Source organism: Ciconia boyciana, chromosome 23 (assembly GCF_034638445.1).
Source record: "Ciconia boyciana chromosome 23, ASM3463844v1, whole genome shotgun sequence".
Taxonomy (NCBI): domain Eukaryota; kingdom Metazoa; phylum Chordata; class Aves; order Ciconiiformes; family Ciconiidae; genus Ciconia; species Ciconia boyciana.
The window spans coordinates 7,735,232-7,755,876 of NC_132956.1; the positions used below are offsets into that span (position 1 = coordinate 7,735,232).

Here is a 20,645-nt window from a genome sequence, read left to right on the forward strand (position 1 = left end):
CAACCCAGCAAGGGGGGCTCTGAACCAGCACCACTCACAGGCTGGGCACTGGGACTGCTCCAGCCACGCCCCAAGAGGTGGAAATGACACTCCAGGTGTAGTGTGACAGGCAAGACACCCTGCTGCCTGCACAGGGCACCAGCAGGCAGGATGGGGAAGGGGGATGAACACACAGCGGGTTGGTGCCCAAAAGAGAAGCCAGGAGTCCTGGCCCACAGCACCCCCATTTACAACACTCCAGAACCCAGAGTGAGAGAGGGACCCCAGGAGACTCCCAGAAAGCCCTGCTCCGTCCTCCTTGCCACTCCCAGACCATGTCCTGGAGACAGAAATCCCCAGCTTGGCCTTGTTCATCCAGGAGCTACCAGCTCTGCTCATGCTGCAGCCCTCCCGAGGGACAAGGCCAGTGATTCCTGGGGACCGCAAGCCCCCAACACCCACAGAGCTCCTTCCCCAACCTGGTGATCTTGAAGATGCGGAGGAGCCGGATGCAACGCAGCACAGAGATGCCCAGGGGTGACAAGGTGCCAAGTTCCACCAGGATGGTCTCCAAGATCCCCGCACACACCACGAAGCAGTCGAAGCGGTTGAAGAGTGACATGAAGTACTGGCGCAGGCCCAGTGCATACATCTTCAGCAGCATCTCAGCCACAAAGAGTGCTAGCAGCACCCAGCTGGCATTGTCTGGCGTGGGAGATCCAGCCCATCAGAGCACAGACCTCTTCATCTCAGCATGGCACAGCAGGAAGGGAAGGAGGGCAGTGCTGCTCACCTCCCTTCTCTGCCCACCACTGAGCCCTGAGCTGCAGCTGCAGCAAATGCTGTTTTTCAGGGAGCACACAGGAGAGGAAGATGAGGAGAAGGGTGATGTGCAACTGTGTGCTTGTATGTGTGACAGTGCGGGTGTACTGTGCACATGAATCCATGCAGTCCATGCATGTGTACTGGGCTGTGCGTGTGTGTATATGTGGTTGAGCTGTGTACACGTGTGCATACCTGTACTCTGTGCATCTGTGTGTGTTTGCGTGGAGGGGGGGTGCAGGTAGTGTGACTGCATGCATAAATGTGTGCGGCTGAACTGCATGAGTGCATGCAATGTGTGTTTGTGTGTACCGTGCATGTACAGGTGCAAATGTATACATTCGATGTGCGTTCACCATGCAAACCCATGTCCCCAAGAATATATACGCTGTGCATGTATAACTGTATGCACCACACATATTCAGTGTGCAGTTGTGTGACAGTGCAGTGGGGATGGTGTACACACACTTGTGTGCAGGCTGTGTTTGTGTGTGTGAGCAAGTCTGCATAAGTCTAACAGCTCCTGTGCCATGCCAGTGGGGCTGTGCATGCACAGTAAGAGTTCACACAAGTCTCCAGGGCAGCAGGGTGTCCCGGGCCCTCCCTCTCCCTCAGGCTCTTTGCTCACCTTGCACCTGTGTCAGCCATTCTGGCTGGAAGTGGTGCTCAGAGGCAATGGAGAGGGTGTTCAGTGCCACCAGCAGGATGACAAGCCAGTAGAAGAACTTGGACTTCACCACATCCCTGCACTTCCTACGAAACATTCGGTTCCAACGCCTCCACTGACGGCTGGAGAGATGGCCAAAGGGTCAGCAGGGCTGGCCAGCGGGTCCTGCCCAGCCCAGGGCTGCGCCTGCAGACTGCAGAGCAAAGCCACCCCTGCTCCCTTCTCCAGGGGCATTCCCTGAAAAGGGCTGAGGAACATAACCCTGCCCTGGCACTGGGTGCATTCACTCAGGCAGTGCAGTTCATTCACAGAAACCCCTCCTGGCTCCTTTTTGACCTACAGTCACCTCTGGTTGGCTGCTACAGGCTCAGCTCCTAAATCACAAGACATGCTGCCTGGGCCATGAGAGGATGCTCGGAGCCTGGTCCCAAAGTGAAAAGTTTGTTCACCTTGAAGTGGCTTTTGGCCAGTAGCAGAGCAAAATTCCCTGTTTGCTGTCCACAATGTTTGCATCTCCTCCTGAGCACACAGCCCCTGGCTCTCCCCTAGGAACCGGTGGCTGAGAAGAAAGCCTGGGCCAGCCAGGACAGCAAGCAAGAGACTGTGCAAGCCCACATGCAGAGCAGCAGATGGTTCAACTAGCACATACTTACAAGTAGAGAATCCACTTGTTCATGCCCTCAATTTCATACAAGCTCTCTGTCTCTGACCCTCCTTCATCTGATGGCATCATACCTATGGAGGGAATGACATCCCAGGCTTTCCTTGGAGCCCTTGGGAAGAACATGTGGGAGGGAACCTCTCCCAGGAGCACATCAGGAAGAGCTTCCCCGTCAGAAGTGAAATCAAGAAATGCCATCCCAGGGAGAGAGCAGTGAGAGTTTGGGCAGAAGGTTTTGAGTGTCAGGTGCAAACCAAGTAAGAGGCACCAGGAACACCCGCCCTGCAGCAAGAGCAGCAGCAACCCAGAGATGCAGACTGAACAGACAGCAGTGTGTATGTAGGCTCCCCCAGTGCAAGACACTCCCAGCATGGAGAAAACTGGGGTCAGTTGTGACCTGAGCAAATGCTGAACAACAGGAGATTTGTAAGAGCACTGGCCACAGATGTGGAAGAGGTGTTTTGTCTTTCCCACTGTTTCACAAGGCTCTTTGCACACAAGATGCTCAGCTTGAAGCATCTAAAGTTATTTCACTAGGCAGGGTGGCATAGCAGATACAGCGGCTTAGTGGCAAAGCTCCCCAGGCCTTGCTGAGCTTTTGGCTAGATGCCTGTATATTCACCTCCTTCCCTGAGCCACTTCTAGTCCCTCAAAATTGTCAAGCAATGGCAAGAAATTCATGCATCTGTTAGTGTGCGAGCTAGTAACGCTGCACTCTGCCCCTGCACAAAAAAGTGCACATGTTCTCATGGATTCTCCCAGCCATTTCAAATGCATTTTGCCAAAGGAGACCTAGGCCTTGCTAGCAGTCTGCAAATATTAAATACAGTGGCTGAGGTGGAGATTTAGCATGAGGGCCAAGTTATTGCTAGTTTGGGTCAGATTCAATAAAATGATTCAGGAAAGGAAAAAAAAAAAGAGGAAGGAAACTGTTCTGCAGAAGTCAAAGCATTTTGTTTCATAGGTTTTCAAGCAAAACAAGTCTTTGTGACTTCTCCAAAGGTCTCTACCCTGCCTCTCTAGGATGCTCAGTGTTAGGAACCCAACCCTCATGCTAAGAGTCTTTGACCAAGCAGAGATGGTACCTTCTCCCCTGGCCCGGTCACTGTCCATGACCTCCGCGTGGGTGATCCAGTCCATGTAGCCCTTCAGATCCTCCTCCAGCTGCTGCTTCTCCCGCAGCTTCTGAAATGTGCCCCGCGACTTGGCCTTCTCACGCTCTTTGGTGAACTCACTGGGACAAGGCAAGCAGCAGAGCGAGACTCAGGAGGGGGACAGCGTGGAGGTCAGGTACCACAGCCCTGTGCCAGGCCAGTCCTTGTAGAAAGATAAAAGCCTAAAATACCTTACCACCTAGTGCTGCCACTAGATTGCTCTAGGCCTGGAGAGATTTCCTCTTTCTTGGCCCTGTTCCATGACACAAGACCATGGGGGATAATCACCTGATGCCTGATGGCAGGCAGGGTTTCTTCCCCACCACTGGCTGCTTTTTGGGAGCTCCTTGCTGCAGGATGCTGTGGTTGGACAAGCCAACTAACACTAGAAGTTGGAGGCTGTGGGATTTCTTTAGCCCTGCTGAGGATTAGAGCAAGTGGGGTCTCACCCATCTGCAGGGCAGAAAGCTGCCCCAAGCTCTCCATGTGGGGAAGGTGAGCTCATCACATGGCAAGTAAACAGGACACTCTTTTCATGGTAACATGGAAAAGACAGGTCTGCCAATGCAGGGGTCCCACTCTTCTCATTATTTTTTAATTAATTTCTTTCCTCTCCTGGTATCTGGCAGGACTGTAGATCTGCTGCCCAGCCGATCTGGTATTGCCATGTGTTAATAATAGGTCTCACACATTATAACAATAATTAGACATACTAAGCCTCAGGACTTGTCAGGCCTTGTCTGGATTTTCCTGATCTCAAGCATATTTTAGCTATATTTGCAAAAAAAATTCAGAAACTTTTGCTGTGCCTGCAACTTACTCTAGGATCAGATGACTATTGTCCAGCTCATGCTGCTGTTACAGCCAACTTCATGCAAGGGGCAGGTGCCTGTGGTCTGTCTTGTGGTTTTGAGCTTGTTTTAGTTGTATTAATACCCAATTTGTTTTAACCTTGTGCAGTTGTATGGTTCTTGCCATAGAAGAGGACTAACAAATCCAAGTCATTAGGACTAACAAATCCAACTAACTAACCGAGACAATGCAGCCTACACAGAACTGAGGACAAAAGCCCTCCTTACTCCCCAGGACAACACACACTTCCCAGAAAGGAAATCAGGATGCTGGCACCTCACCACAGCAATGCATAGTAGGTTGAGTGTTGCACCAGAGACATTTTGCGCATAGCAGCTTTAACTGTACTACTATGGGAATTAGCACTAATTGAGTCATTTGGCATAGAAGTGTTACCATCACTGTAACCATACTGATGATAGCTCATTGTTGTATTTGGATGAGACTGCTGAAGCATTAATTAGACTAAGAGTAATTCTCTTGGATCCCCTGCACTCATATCAAAGGTGTTTTCCCTAAGTTGGCCATAAGGAAATCGTGTGTGCTCACAAGAGGATGGCAGTGCTGTGGGTACCAGTGAGAATGAGTGTCTTGACCCACAGCCATGGGGTAAGGACTGCCGCTTTGAGCTCCCTGCTCAGCTTCTTTTGCTGTGACTGCTAGCAGACCACACTACAAACACCTAATAATGTGCTCCATGGCTGTGTTTGCTGACAACTGCTTGTGCTACAGGGAAAAGATTTCTGTGTTAGGTGTTGAGCTAAAACCTCAGACAGTCATGGACACTAACACAAAAAGTAACGCAAGGCTCAGGGTTTCTAAGCATGCAAAAAAAGGCGAGAGGAATAGGAGAGGAAAAGGAACAGAAACTTTTCTAGGCTTTCTTCTTATATAGTTAACACCAGCCAATGTCCACACTCTGATAATGCTCACTGATCTGCTGACAAAGAGAAAGGACAGCTCAGCACTTACCCACTGAGCACCCCCAGCACCAGGTTGAGAACAAAGAAAGAGCCAAGCAAGATAAGGCTGACGAAGTAGATCCAGGGCCATTCATTCCCAATGGCATCATTTACCTGGCAAGGAGAGAGGCAGATGAAGCATTCTGAACACACTGTCTGCTGTCTGTCTCCCCTTATGGCCCCCTCAACAGCCTCTGGGAGCTTTGCCCCCTCTAAAATGAGTGCTTGGGATGGTAGCAGATAAACCTGACTCTCAGCCCTGCCTCCTTATGACTCTGCATCTGGTTTTAGAGGAGGTAAAGCCAGACCCAAGCATTCTGTGAGCAGATATAAACATCAGCCCCATAACTAAGCCTCAGCAAGACAGTCTCCCAAGGACTGCAAAACATGGGGTTTTGCTGAAGCATCCACCAGCCAGCCATTGCTGTGCTTGACCTGTACCCCTTCACAAAGGTGGGAGCTGGAGCACCCTCCTGTCTATCTGGAGAGCAAGAACAGCTTGGGCAGTGCCTGCAGAGATGCAGAAGACATGCCTGGTGCACTATGGGATGTGCATCACAGTGTGAAGCTTGGTGGGAACAGGATGTCTTTCACTGGTGGAGAGACCTAGCCCTGCTATGGGGTCCTGTGTCCTGGAAGGAATTCCCTGCTCTGAGGCAGGACCAGCAGTGACCTCTGCTGAGCTGCACACCAAGCCCAAGCTGCTGGACCCTACCCAGTAGAGGACTTCAGTCCAGCCCTCCATGGTGATGCACTGATAGACAGTCAGCATAGCAAAGCCAAAGTTATCAAAGTGAGTGATGCCGTTGTTGGGCCCTGGCCAGCCACTTCGGCACTCAGTGCCATTGATGGTGCAGTGTCGCCCGTGGCCAGAGCTGGTGCATGGGGCTGGCTTCTCCGACGCCACTGTAGCAATCACATCTGAGGAGGAAAGTCGTGGTGTGAGCAGCAGGTCAGGCCAAGTAGAGCAGGTCCCAGCACCTCCCAGCCTCCTGCAGAAGCTTTCCAAAACGGGCCCCTTTCACCACTTCCTCACACCACGTACCATCACCAAGCTATGTGCTGTACCAAACATCCTTCGGTCCTGCCATGCTCCCAGGCCCAACGCTGCCAAGACCAGACTTTTTGCTACCCACAGAACCTCTGTGGTCCCCACAGCAGCCACACAGATATCTCTGCCATATTGCCCCCCTGACACAGCCCCACCTGTCCCGAGATAGTAGCAGGTCTTGTGCATCTTGCCCTTGAAGAGCTCTTGCCCGACAATGGCATAGATGATGATCATGAAGAGGACCAGCAGGGCGATGTGGAGCAGGGGCACCATGGCCTTGATGATGGAGTTCAGGACGACCTGAAGGCCTGCACCAAGGAGAAGGGAGAGGAGGTCAACCACTTCCTAAACAGCTTTGGGTGCACCTTGCATTCCTGTCAGCCCCTCTGACAAGCAGCCTCTGAAATGCCCCATGCCAAGGGAAGAGGGGCACAGGTGGGTTGGGACTGAAATCTCTGAAGCAAGAAATCCTTTCTCAATCCACCATGCGAGCATGCGGAAGACCCCAGCAGAGGCAGGCACCAGGCAGTGCTGGAGGCTGCTTCATGCCCCTCCATTTGTTCTGTCACTCTCATCCTGGGTGTATTCACATGAGTTATGGGAGAGGGAGATCCCTGCCCTGAAAAACTAAGGTGGGGTCCTGGCCCCTTTCACACTGGCCACCCAAAGATGCTGACACTGAACCATGGAGGGAGCTACATGTGTGCAAACCTGCAGATCCCCACTGCTGACAACTGCAAGCTGTAGGGATGAACAAGAACCTGTGGCTCCTCCACACCCACCTTGTGGCTGGGCTTGACCCAGCAGCAACAAGAAACCTGCCCCATGGCCCCCCACCCTGGCCAGGCACAGGGATTCAATCCACCCGCCAGCCCTTCACGCTGGCAGGGCACCCAGCACCCACTCGGCACTCCGGACACCAGACGCAGTGGTCTCAGCACACGAAACGCTCGCAGGGCCTTCACGTCGAAGCCGCCTTTTCCCCCTGAAGTACCTCCCTGCTTTGCATTGACCTGCTCCAGGGTCATGGTGATAAGCCTGAAAGAGCCGGGGCACAGAGCAGGGAAGAAAGGGGGAGAAGCAGTAGAAAGGACAGGGAGAAAGAGAAGGGCATGAGGATGGAGACCAAGAAATCTGTGCTAAGGATTCAGAGCTCTGCAGGGAGCAAAGCGAGGGACAGGACTCTACCAACTGCGCTCAGCCTGACCCAGGGAACAGCTCTTGGCTAAGTCCAACTCCTGGGCTCACTCGTGGTTGGGCACCCCTCTGCTGGGTGCCACCTTCACTGTTGAGCAGCTGGGGGCCCTCCCACCCCCTAGCGCCCAGTGGACCCTCTCCCTGTGTGCCAAACCCCAGAGGACCCCATGCCACTCCCATTCTCCAGGGTAAGGAGACCTGAGAGGTATTACAGAGTCAGACAGGAAGAAATAGGAGTTAAAGAGGATCCCAGGGGATGTCAGAGCATGAAAGGGGCTCATGGGAGAAGGCCATGAACTGGGTCTGCAAGTTGCCCCCAAACCCACCACAGTCACTAGAAAAATCGATGTAGCTGATGGGCTATGGACCAGGCCTGGCACAAGCTGAGCACCAGCAGCTTCCCCTCCTTGCGTTACCCTAGGGACACGATGGAGAAGTCGAGCACGTTCCAGCCGTTTCGGAGATAGGCATCCGTATGGAAAAGAAACCCGTAGGCAATTATCTTGAGCATCGCCTCAATGGCAAAGAAGATCAGGAAGGCGTATTCGATCTTCTCCTGGGGATTGGAAAGGCAAGCAGGAGAGGATGCTCCATTAGAGCAGACTGTCACCTCCCTTGGCATCACCACCATGCACAGCTGCCCCCAAATGTCTCTGGATCAGCCCCTGCTGCCAACCCATCTGTGATCTCCCACGCACACCAGGCAGCACTGTGGCTACCCTGGGCAGGAACGGGTGGCATGCTGAGCCACCACATGCCAGTCTCTGGCCTGAAGCATAATCCCCTGCATCCTTTCATTGGCACGCTGCCAGGACCATGTCCCTGGGCTATGCGTACCTGTTCTTACAAACTATGCCAGCAAAGCCACCACTTCCCAACCCAGCACCCAAAGGTGCCTGGCCCAGGGCACTGCACATCTCTAGTTCTCCTCCCTGCTGCCTCACCCTCACATTTTCCCATAGCCTTCCTCCTGCAGGCAGCACTGACACCTTCTCATCATCCTCTCCAGCTGAGGGCTTGCTGGATCTGTCCTGGAGATCACACAGTCACCATGGGACAAGCCAGCTGCATTGTGGCTTCCCTTGTGCTGTGAGCTCCCAGGGAAGTAAGGCCTTGGGCTCAAGACCTCCTGCCTAATGCCAGGCACCTGCTTGGCAGAGTGAGCTGCTAGAAACTGGCCTGGGGTCTCTGCTGGGCAGAGGTGTTGCTCCCACTCCCAGGCGGAACCTGGCATCCCACTGCAAGGGGCTTGGCAGCCGCAGGGCCCAGAATAGCTCATCTTTCCCCAGAGCATGGCCAAGAGCTGCCTGTGCCCACCTGGCTCTGCCTGTCACCGCTATCACTGCGCTTGCTGCTGATGGCCATTTCCAGACTGGGATTAAAATCCCTTCAAAGCAGCCAGATGGATGGGGATATTTATATTTCTGGTTTTCCATGGCCCCTCTCCTCCATCTGCACCCCATGAAGGACAAAGAGCATCCCTGCTTGGGCTCTGCAGGGAATTACACCCAGAAAGGCAGAAACGTCTCTCAGACCAAACTGGGAGCAGGTCTCCACTGGGGAAGGCTGCAGTGCTGCGAGCACACCTTCCTCCCAGGGTCCCTCTGGCTTGCCAAATGGAAAATGCTGTCCATTTAAGAAACCAGGGCCAGGGCTCAGACAGAAGCATTGCTTGCTCAATTACCATATCCAAAAGCAGAGGCCATGCCAAGTGTCCCTGTATGACTGTCACCCATACAAGTGCCAGTTCCTTGTTGGATCTGAGGGCAGCAACGGTAAGAGCAGAGACCTAAGCACTGTGATTACTGGTGTTATCAGGGCTCTGTCTTCAAGGTTTTAGCTAAGGCAACTCAACGCCACTCGCCTCCCCCCATTATCAATGACAGATGCCCCCTAGTCTGTCCCCAAAAGCCTGTCCTTGCAATCCCAGACATGTAAACACAATTATCTCAGGTACGGAGGGACTGCAGAGCCACACCAGCAGCCAGTGGTGTGGTGGGGTATCTCCCCTGCTGCAAATGGAGGAGAAATGGGGGAGCCCACTGCAAGCTACAGCAGCCCTGCAGCTGCCAAGGCCGAGGCTGGTAAGTGTCAGGATCCAACCTGGAGCCTCAGCATTGCAAAAGCTAATTCCTTGCCCTGCTTCATCCAGCAGGACAGAATCAGGCTCCAGGGTCTCTGACTAGCAGGGATCTCCCTCTAAAAAACCCTTGCCCAGAATCAAAAGGTGACTCGCTATTCCTTGGAGGTCCCTTTGAGAAGCCCAAACCAGATGAATGGTGCTTTGGCCAGCTCCAACAGTATTTGCCCACCACGTACAGTCAGTGAGCAGCAAGTTTCAAACCTTGGCCAAGGGAGAGCCAGCAGGCAACCTGCTGCAACCTGGCTAAATTCCCTCCATCCTGGGAGAGGCAGTAACTGCACATTTCCTTGCAGTACCAGTTCACTGTTGTGCTTCACAGACCCAGCCACATACACGGAGCTGGATCATCCTAATCTGTCCTGCTGGTGTAACCTGTCTAGTACAATGAAAAGTCTTGGCATGGCCAGTATGAAGGTTCTATGCAGTGATCAATCAGTGCTGACTGGAGAGATGCCCCATCACCTGTCCTACAGCTGTGGGTCCAGTTCCCCCAGCTTATCTGGCTGCAAACTGTGGGCAAGTGCTGATGTTAGCAGAGCAAGAGCAGCCAGGCCCCTGACTATGAAGACATCTCACAAGCATCTTTGTCAGTGGGCTGAGGTGGGGTAGCCTTTCAGTGGGGCACATTATGGCAAACTCCCTCTGGATTCTCCAAGGCTGCAGGACACATACTGGCAATGAAATTCATGTGGCCACAAAGCAATGTCCTGAGCCAGGGCAAACTTACTGACACCTTCGGATACCAGCAGAAAGAAGCTAAGGGATATTTTGTCCTGGCAGACTTTATACCAGGTCAAGCACCGCATGTCCTGCACCTGGTGCAGGCCCCACCTCATGTGCCCAGGCTGATTTGAGAAGAAATCAGTCATGCACTTCCCCCAGCTCTGGTGCTGCCCATGTTGCAGGTCAGCACAGAGACTGTGCACTCACGACCCAAGCGGCCACCCTGTGCCTGTGCCATGAGGGAGACACGGCAGACCCTGCAAGCCAGGCACACACCGCATACAGGCACAACTCTGCCCACTTCATTGAAGCCCTGGCCAGTTTCTAGCAGCTGAGGACCCTCACTGTTCTGCCACCACCCACTTTCCCCTCATCACCCCCAGACTTCAGAGCTGGCTACCCATGGTGGGAGACTGCTTAGGGAAGGGCAGCAGGGCTGCCTGGCAGAGCTGGGATTGGGTGTATGAAGAGCCCAGCCTTCAAAAAGCCACTATAAAAAGATGCAGGTCTTTATAACACACCAGGCTGCTACACACACACATGCTTCAACCATGTTAGGGGACACAGAGTAACCTGACCTGTGGCTGCTGAATGAGCCATGGAGCAGCAGGAATAACACCGTGCACCATGCCGATAAAATGCAACATGACACAGCTCCAGCCTGCTCGGCAATGTCGGCTCCCAGCCCCTACAGCCACACAGGGCTCTCCAGAATGAGCCCCAGCTCCATGTCCCTGGTGTCTCCTCCCAGGGAATAGCAGGAACAGGGCTTGGATAAAGCCTCCTGGCTGGCCAAAGTGGGGGTGTCCTGGTTTTGGCCGGGATAGAGTTAATTTTCTTCCTAGTAGCTAGTATAGGGCTGTGTTGCTGTGTTTCGGATTTTAGTATGAGAATAATATTGATAACACGCTGATGTTTTAGCTGTTGCTAAGTGGTGTTTACACTGGTCAAGGACTTTTCAGCTTCCCCTGCTCTGCCAGGCGCACAAGAAACTGGGAGGGGGCACAGCCAGGACAGCTGACCCAAACTGGCCAAAGGGCTATTCCATACCACATGGCATCATGCTCAGTATAGAAACTGGGGGGAGTTGGCCGGGGGGTAGCGGTTGCTGCTCGGGGACTGGCTGGGCATCGGCCAGCGGGTGGTGAGCAGTTGTATCACTGTTTTTTTTTCCCTTGGGTTTTGTTCCTCTCTCGCTCTCTTGTTGTTTTCCTTCTCATCACAATTTATTATTATTATTATTTTTGTTCCAATTATTAAACTGTTCTTATCTCAACCCACGAGTTTTCTTACTTTTGCTCTGCCTATTCTCTCCCCCATCCTACTGGGGCAAGGGGAGGGTGAGTGAGCGGCTGTGTGGTACTTAATTGCCGACTGGTGCTAAACCACAACAAGGGGATAGATGGTGAGGGGACACTGTGACTAACACAGCCAGGTAGCTGCCCCTGCTTCCCAGCAGAAGACATCTGCACGCAGTGGGACTCAGAGCACTCACGTTCCTCCCTGACCTCTGCAAACTGTCCCGCGCCTCCTGCCCTCCTCTGTGCCCTCTGTTCCTGGTTCTGCTCCTGCACCATCAGCCCGTGCACCTCCCCTAGAGTCTCTCCGTCCCAGTCAGGCCCTGCTCCCCTTTCCCCCTGCAGCTCCAGCCCCCATCACCTCTGCTGTCTCACACTGCCCTTCACTGCTAGGCTGAGGGATGGCCCTTGACATGGCTGAGGCAGTTGTCACAGATTACAGCAGGTTTGAGGCTGGCAGCGATCTCTGGAGGTTACTTAGTCCAATCCCTTGCTGCTCAAAGCCAGCTTATAGTGGGTGGCTCAGAAATTTGTCCATGCAGGTTTTGAATGTTTCCAAAGACTCCACAACCCCCCTGGGCAACCTATGCCAGTGTTTGACCACCCTCCCCAATAAACAAGTTTTTTGTATGTGCACCAATGGGTTGACTAGTATGCATGCGTGGACTGCCTGTGCCAGGACACGCAGGGCAGGTAGCTGTGCTGCCGACGTCTTTCGTAAGGGCTTTTTAAACATACAACACCCATAAGGGTGTTCTCCAGGGGCTTGCAGCAACCATGCTTTGCAAAATGGAGTACCTCTGTGTCTTTCTCCCCTTCCCCTGAATGTAGATGAGACAAGCCCTACAGATGTGAGAGGGAGAAGGGGACAGGACAGCTACTGAATGTATGGGAACACAGTCACAGCAATCTCATAGGCTCCCCTTCCTTTGGAAATCAAGATAAAAATGAGGGCTGGAGCAGAGGAAGGCTCCTTTGAGTATGTGGTAGGAAACCCTGGTACACAGCATGGGAAGGGCACAGTGGAGGGCAGGCAGGCCCCTTGGGGCTGCTGCAAACCATGTCCAGGAAGAGACATTGAGAGAAACATTTCTGCTTCTCACAGTGGCCTCTGTCAGAGCATGGAGAGTGCTTGGGATGGGGAGATGTGCAGGAAAGAATTTGGGAGAGTTTTTGAATCGTTTGCAGAAATTTTTTAGAGCAGGGGGTTGGACTAGATGATCTCCAGAGGTTCCTCCAGCCTCAGCTGCTCTGTGACGCTGTGATTTTCCTGCCATATCCCCCAGCCACAGCTCCCCCTTTCCCATAAACAAGTGACAGACCTGGGCTTGACAAACCCCAGGGCTGCAGAGACAGGAACCAAAAAAGCAATAAACCTCTCCAGCAGCTATGCAAGCATGGAGGGACGAGGCCCTACAATGAGTTGTTCCCCATTGCATATTGTCATACCAGGTGCTCCACATCTGGTCAGGTGTCTGTGGGACACCTTGGTGGCATTCCTGAGGGTTGTCTCCGGCCTAGGTGCCCTAGGTCTGTTTGGTTTGAAAAGGCTTTGCTGGGTGCTACCACCTCGGCCAGCAAAACCATGGACAGGAGAATGATTTGGACACAGTATGGACAAGGGCTCAGCTGATGCCTGTCAGACCCAGGGTGTGGAGAGTCCAACTAGAGGAAGAGAAATCCAGGGGAGCTGCAGCTAATCTGCCCTTCTCCAGCACTGGGAGCAGATGGTCAGCAAGGTCACTTCAGAGGAAGCCCTGCTGCGGAGCTGGGGACCATGGGACATCCTGCTTGATGGAGCAGGCTTTGGAAGCTGCTGTATTTTTACTGGCATTTAGGACAAGTGGTCAGCTCTGCTGGCCAAACTGGAGGGTGAGAGCTGTGCACCAGCAATGGGCAGCAAAAGTCACAGCTGGGATCTGTGCAAAGGGGAGATGAAATCCTCTCACCAGCTCTGTCCACAGGGGAAGGAGCTTGAAAGAAGGCAGCCTTGTGATGGCAGGGCTGTATATGAAAATGCTCCTGGGGTGGCTGAGCACCCATGAGTAGGGCCAGGAAGGGACAGCAATAGGGAGATCAGAGCGGCCTGGCTCAGCTGCCTATCCAAAACCCCAGGTTGAGCCATGGAGGCTGCCAGGCTTGCCAAGCCACAAGCTGGGCAGGGTGCTTGCCCTTGACAGCAGCCCCAGCCCAGAGCGAAGGGGAGGACTGAGGCAGGGGAAGATCATACAGCTGCATCTTTATGTGCATCCCTCAAGATTCTGGGTAAAAGAACAACAGGAGTTTCTGAAGTCCCATGCACCAAGTCTGTGCATGGAGATGGGTGGGCATGTAGTCTATTTTCACAGCTATTAGAGGACTCCAGGAGATAAGGGTGACCCCAGGCTCTAGGAAAGCCACATGTACTTCCCTGCAGTGAGTGACCCATGCCATCCTTGAGGGACAGACACCCGACAGCAGGTACTCACTCTTCAAAACCAGCACTGGACCAGCAGTCTCTGCTCAGGGACTGCTAGACACAAGTCAGCTGCCCAAACACAGCTGTTTTCAGTGCTACTGGAGATGCCCTGGGCTACATGAGACAGTCCTAGGGGTGCCAGATGTTAACACAGGACCCACAAGCAAGTCACACCCCTCCAGAGCAGCAGATGGAGGTCTGGGACACCTGCAACAGCATCAGATGCCCATATTCCTGTAACTGAATTGTGCCTGGGGCTGTGTTCAGGCTTTAAAACACAGGGGTCCCCTGACCCCTGTGTTTGAGATACAACCCAAAATGGTGGGATATTTGGAAGCATATTCCTTTATATTAAACATCCGTTCTACCTAAACATAAAGCCATTATCTGTGATACTAACAGAGTGCCTACACATAGGCCATAACCTGTGTTATTAAGAGTACCTTCTGTACAGCTTGAGCTCCATCCCCCACTCACCAGGCCCCATGCTCTACCTGATACGTTTACAAAGCACATGGGACTCAGCTCAGCTGCTTTTGGATGCTCTGAAAGGGTGGCCTCCCTCTGAGCAGACACCCTTGGGTCCCATTAGTGGGGAAAAATAGGTACTTTAGTGTGTGCAGCATGTCAACCACCACTCATCAGAACTGCAGGAGGAAACCAACTACCCTAGGAGACACACCCTACTCTAAGTTTGCCTTTATTTCTCCATTGACCATAAACGGAGTCCAGGCAGCCAGCTCACATGCAGACATCTGTACTTTCTTGGATGAATCCCCTTGAGCAACCTGCCTTGCTAAACACATTTCTGAACTTGCTTGCTCCTGGAGCAAGGCTTCTAGTGAAACAGTGCGATTTGAGCTCACTGACAATTTTGGAAACTCAAGTCAAAGTGAAAATAAATGCTGTGAATTTTTGATCAGGTTGAAAAGTCAAAATAATTTCATCAGGGTCGAAGAAAATATTTTAATTTCATTATAATTAGACAAAATTAGACAAAAACAGCATTACAAAAAAAAATCTTGTGGATTAGAAGAAATCTAATCTAAAAAGAATAATAATGAAATATGTTGAAATTAAACAACTGTATTTCTTCCAGGATAAAGCAAAATGGATTCACAGAAGATTTACAGGTTATTAAATATACTTTTTTCATCCCCCAAAATGAGTTCTGGTTAACAAAGCTTTCATGAGACTAATTCTAAATCTAGTGTAAACTCTGTGTACAAATCTTCCCCGGGTGGTCCTGGAAAGACAGAGTCACAAGCGTGGCTGCTCTACAGGTTTTCCAACCTTGCTGGAAGAAAGTGGCAGCAGAGGTCTCCCAGGAGATCCTCCCTTCCCAAGACTCTCCTTGCTGCAGACCCCCAGCTTTAGAGTAGAGTGGCTTTCACTGCATTAAGTGCCTGGGATGCAGGAGGCTTCTCTGAAGGAAGCTCGGGCTGGACTCTCATTAGGAGTGAGCTCTGATGAGAGTGAGCCTCAATCCCGCTTCCACAAACAATGTGGGGCAATGTTCTCACTTCTCTGACTCAGTTTCCCCTCATACTTGAAATTGTTGCCTCTTCAACAATTTCAAGGTCTTTAGATATACGCAATCCTCTCTGGAGAGACAATTTAAAAAGTGACAGGGAGAGATTAAATGCATTGCAGCACCTCTCTGCTGCAGGAAGAAATGCCTCCAACAAGCCTTTGTTGCACTACCTGCGGGCCCCGTGCAGAGCACAGCCCAATACCAGAGGTGAATGGGGTCTGGCTCAGCTCTTAGCTGGGATTGTTCCTACAAAGCCACCAGAACACGATGACAAAGGGACATGCAGAGCAGCGATGAAAGAACAGAGGCCTGGGGCTGCCAGGATCCTGATGCAGAGGGCTGTTGGCATGGCAACAGGCTGAAAAATCCCCCAATAGGATATAGCATAAGTAATCTAATATACAACAAATATAAATAGACAAAATTTCACTTATAGATTGCATGACTCACTATGTGCCTGCCTGCCTCCCATTAATGGAAAAGGCTGTTGGTCCTTCTTGGGTAGCATCAGTCCCTACCCAGGAGCCCTGTGAGGCGGGTTGCTGCCTGGTTGTCAACCCCGTCATGCCACACTGCCACGTGCTGCTGGGCTTTCTCCAGTTCTGCCCTTGCGGGCGTCCTTGTCTCAGCCAAATCCCAAAACCCCTCCCAGTGGGAAGCCCCCATGCCCGCTGTCCCCACCTCCTGCTTTCCATGCTCAACCTGCTCCAGTTTTGCTTTGCCTCTTTAATTGCTCAGCTGAGATAACTGCACCTTTCAAATCCTGTTATGCCCTCTTGGCCAGGGGAGAAACCCACCATATTTTGTATCTCAGATTCTTTGACTGCCTTAATATTTTTCCCTGCAGAGTCTCTAAGGAACAGGCAAAAACCTGAGAGGTGCTTTTTTAAGTCACAAGTTGCCAGCTATACCTGCACACAACACACCCTACCCCAACACTGAGGGGTCCTGAAATTAGCAGAAGAGAACATTTCATTAAAAAAGGGCATATTTAGATGCTTTCGTTCGGTCACCAAACTCAGACTCTCAATGGAAATCAATGTGGATTGAACCATAATGAGGATCTGAAGAGGAGAAAGGGGTGGCAAACTAAAAATAGTGCAAACTATCGATTTGGATCACATCAAAACATCTTATTCTAGGCAAAATGGAGTGACTGGGGGAAAAAAAAAAAGGAATGACTGATTGGAAAGGAGCAACTTCTCTGCTTAACAGAGATGAGTTTTTTTTCCCCTCTTAAATAAAAAGTACCAAAATTAAAATACAGTTTTGAAATGAAAGGTCAGAAAATTTTGTTCCAAAACTGCTGAAACAAAACATTTCAGCCCTTCTGGAACAGGATGTTTCCTTTGGAAAGTGTCATGATAAAAAATTGAGGGAATTTGTTCTTTTTTTGGCATCAATTCTTCCTTCCTGTGTACTTCACACACCAATCTGCTGCCTTTGATCTCAACCTAGGCGTGGTTTCAGCCTCTCTGAAAACTCATTTTGCAGCAGTTTCTGCACCACTCTGCCTCCCTCTGACTTTGCAGCATCTCTCACTGGACCAACGACGCCTGACTGCACCCCAGAGGGCAGCAGCAGATGCCCCCACTACAGGTATTACCATCTTGCACTCATGCCACACTGAGGGACCAGCTCCACAGAGCCCTCAAAGCCGAGAACCTGGCTGTCCAGCGAGGAGGGTCAGCAGGACAGCAGAAAAGGCTGCTCCTTACCAGGCTGGAGTTGGCAACATTGGTGTCATCCTCAGGCATCGGCAGGTAGATGGCCAGTGCAACACAGTTGGCAAAGATGGTCAGGAGGATGATGATCTCAAAGGGTCTGAGAAGAAGCATTAAGGAATGGAGACAGGAACGAAAAAGCAGGTACAGCCCTGCCCTGTCCTGTTCTGTCTGGGTATGTGTGAGGAAACAATCTCCCACTAGGGCAGAGAACCAGAGAGAGTAGTCAGACTTCACCCTCTGCACACCCTCAGTTGCTGCCCATTTCCTGGGTCCCCGGGGAGGGAGGGAATGGGCCAGGATGAGACGCAGGGCCTGGACACTCAGGGCATGGCTGCCGGAGAGGGGCAGCTTTGGCACAGGACATATGGGGAGGGGGCACAAATTAAGAGGCTGCAGTGGAGGAATAACGACAGGATGGGAGAGCTTGTAGTTTCCCCCTCATTATCCTTTAGTGAATCATCCTGAAGGGTCAGGACCCTCTTGCATATGTAGGCACTTAAGCAAAGCATCACCCTTCGCAGTATGCTGGCCCTGGCTCCCTCTGTACTCAGCGTTCATGAGGGAGATGCTGCTGAGCAGCAGATCTCAGGTGGGCCATGTCTCCCTGACTAGAAGGTATCTAGGGGGAAGACAGCTCAGCCAAGGTCTCCTCTAGCAGAATATCCAGCTGCTAACATCCCCAGGTGTCCTACAGCCTCAGTGCCTTAGTGCAGGCAGTGCTCCTGTGACTGTCCCCAGGAGTGCCACGGGCTGGGAGTAACCAGAGTGCTCAGCCTGAGCTCCGTCTCACTCCCTAGAAGGTGGAATTGTGCTATTTGGGCCCTATGACATCTCTGAACAAATGGGGTGACTTGCTATTTCTCCCTGAAGGCCCCAGGACAGGCACTTGATCACCCCCAGGCTCCTGCTGCTGTCACTGCTCTGCTGGGCCACTGAAACCTCATGGTCAAGCTTCAGCTATCATGTTCCTGAAGCTCCAAAAGAGCCCAAACTCTGGCTCCAGGACCTTGCCCACAGCCAGGCTCTCGCCCCACTCTCTGTTCCTCCCAGCATGGTCCAAACCTGCCACCCTGTGGTACCCTGGGAGTGCAGTAGACATCTGGTCAGAAGAAGACAGCCATCATCTTTTGCTGCCCCTATGCTAGTCACATCCAGGCCCTGTTGCAGCTCTGAAGTGCTTGTGCCTAGCCACCACACCATACAGCTATGCACATACCTAAAAGCAAAGGGATCTTTTCTACTCATCTACTGGCCTTGTGCTGCCAGAAGACAGCTGGGTACAGCATGACGCAAAAACCTACAACAAATGTTTTTGGTCATAATGCTAATCTCAAAGTTTCCTGTCTGATAATGTTTCTTGACAAGTACATCTCGGTTGTCCCTGATCCACTTGCCTTACCTGTACCCCTGGAAGCCACTGAAAGTAAAAGCGGATGCAGGAAATGAAAATGTTGGTCCAGCTGCCCACTGGGCCAGACCCACCTACAGTGTAAATCAACAGTGACATAAATCACTACACTCCCCTCCAGCCCCCTCTTCTCTCCATTGTCCTACCAGCCAACATCCACACTTACGACCACAGCCAGCGTCTACCCCCATAAACTGTTTTGAGAGCTCTCATACCCATCCCCACCTCTAAGTACCAACCTGCCATCACGGGCAAACTGGTAAATCTCATCCAGTGGGTACAGAGGTTCCAGTACAAGACAGGATTCCCCAGCATCCCCATCTCACTTAGGGTAGACCTTCCAAAGGAGAATAGCTCCCAGGAACACGCTCTGTGGGAACACCTACAGCTCAGCCGTGCAGACTGATGCCACTACAGAGTCCAGCACAGCCTTCGAGACTCAGTACCCCAGCAGAGAGGCCCTGCAGCCATACTGGCACTTCCCTACATCATGGTTAATCAACTGATTAGCTCAGCTTTCCAGATAATTATGCTCAGGCCTGCCTTGGGCTGCGGTGGCCATACCACTGTCCAATCCATCATCATGGGGCAAGGGGCACCTAGGGAGCATTCTCTCCATATTGGCCTGCTGAGACAGCCCATTGCTGTCAGTTGTGTCCTATTCTCATCACAGGTTATTTTGCCTTTTCTGGACCCTTCTGTCTATCAACTTGATGACACTTTAAAAACTAAAGTCAGCTGGAAAAGCTGTTCCGCTCTGTGTTCCAGGTAATGGGGCAGAGCCCTGAGGTTAGAGGCTTCCCTGCCTGCTCTGACAGGGCGAGATGAACGCTGCCAACACTCATCCCAGCCTCCACGTGCCTGCAATGGTGGAGGGGTGCAGGGACCATTCGGCATCATGGAGCAAGTTGGAGAGCACTGTGGAAAGAGGAACAGGAATCATGGCTCAGGTTCTGCCACATTAGCCACTGACGTGCAGAAGGGAAAGAGCCTTTGCCCATCCCCCTGCTCTGGGAGAACAGCCACATACTTATTTCCTCCTCCTTGAAGGGTGACCTATTTTGTAACTGGAGCTGGAATCAGCTTGCTGCTTGCAAGTCTGTGAGTCTGGCACTGTAATTAGGTAGAAATGCAGTGGAACAGATTGAACCAAAAAAGAGGCATGTCATGTCACTGGACATGGTGTCTCTGCCTCTTGCCACTGAGCCAGAGCCTCAACATCCTCCTCATCTCCTTGTCCGGCAATCTCACTTCTTTCTCTCCAGCAGCCTCCTGTCACACAGCACCCAAGGATCCCAACATCTGCCTTGCAGCAGGAATTAGGCCCTTAGTGCCTTGCAGCTCTGTGGTCCTCCTGGGTCCCCAGACTCCTCACCCATCTGCCTTGAAGTCCCCCTGGCTGCAAATGAACCTGGAATACCAGGGTGGCACCACAAAGCTAGACGTGTCCCAACAACCATCAGCTTGCTGGGCTAGCTGTTGAACATGCAATACCCAGCAATTTGCAGAGTACCCAGATTTCCTTGTGCTAACAAATGTGGTTTTTGAGATGTGAGAAAACTTCAGCATAAAAATCCCTCTGCCTCAAGCCAGCCTGACTTTCACCTACCCTAGGCTGAATGCAGTGATACTCCCCACTCTCCAACTGCCTGGAAAAGACCCTGTCCCACTCCTGTGGCTCAGCTTTGTGCTCCGACAGCAGAAGCTATACAACAGAGATGGGCCCAAGGAACAGGAATGTGTACTGCCATACTGAACCCAGATGCCAGGTATCCCCACAGAAAATGGTCACAGCTAATCTCCCTTTGGCAGCTTGTCTGGCCCTGAAGCCCATAACAACCCGCAGGAACTGGAATGACCCTGTCATGCCTTGCAAACCCTGATCCCTGAACAAGGGCAGCCAGGTGCATTTGGGTATAAATACAGCCAGGCGCAAGAGAGGCGCTGGAGAAACCTGATGCCCTGGATCATTTGTCCCACACAGCTCAGAACCACCTGCACCCTTCCTA

General features: G+C 52.0%; 1 protein-coding gene across 3 annotated transcripts in view; it reads right to left on the reverse strand.

Moving 5' to 3' along the window:
- CACNA1S (calcium voltage-gated channel subunit alpha1 S) overlaps positions 1 to 20,645 on the reverse strand; it is a 48,978-nt gene that overhangs the window by 26,444 nt on the left and 1,889 nt on the right. For all 3 annotated transcript variants that reach the window (XM_072844544.1, XM_072844543.1, XM_072844542.1), the window contains exons 2-11: positions 17,220 to 17,325; positions 7,762 to 7,901; positions 7,053 to 7,186; positions 6,304 to 6,456; positions 5,813 to 6,018; positions 5,108 to 5,211; positions 3,215 to 3,363; positions 2,122 to 2,203; positions 1,430 to 1,590; positions 459 to 684 (exon numbers count right to left, since the gene is read on the reverse strand). In XM_072844544.1, the coding sequence (XP_072700645.1) occupies positions 459 to 684; positions 1,430 to 1,590; positions 2,122 to 2,203; positions 3,215 to 3,363; positions 5,108 to 5,211; positions 5,813 to 6,018; positions 6,304 to 6,456; positions 7,053 to 7,186; positions 7,762 to 7,901; positions 17,220 to 17,325 (1,461 nt within the window). The remainder of the gene's footprint in view (positions 1 to 458; positions 685 to 1,429; positions 1,591 to 2,121; positions 2,204 to 3,214; positions 3,364 to 5,107; positions 5,212 to 5,812; positions 6,019 to 6,303; positions 6,457 to 7,052; positions 7,187 to 7,761; positions 7,902 to 17,219; positions 17,326 to 20,645) is intronic.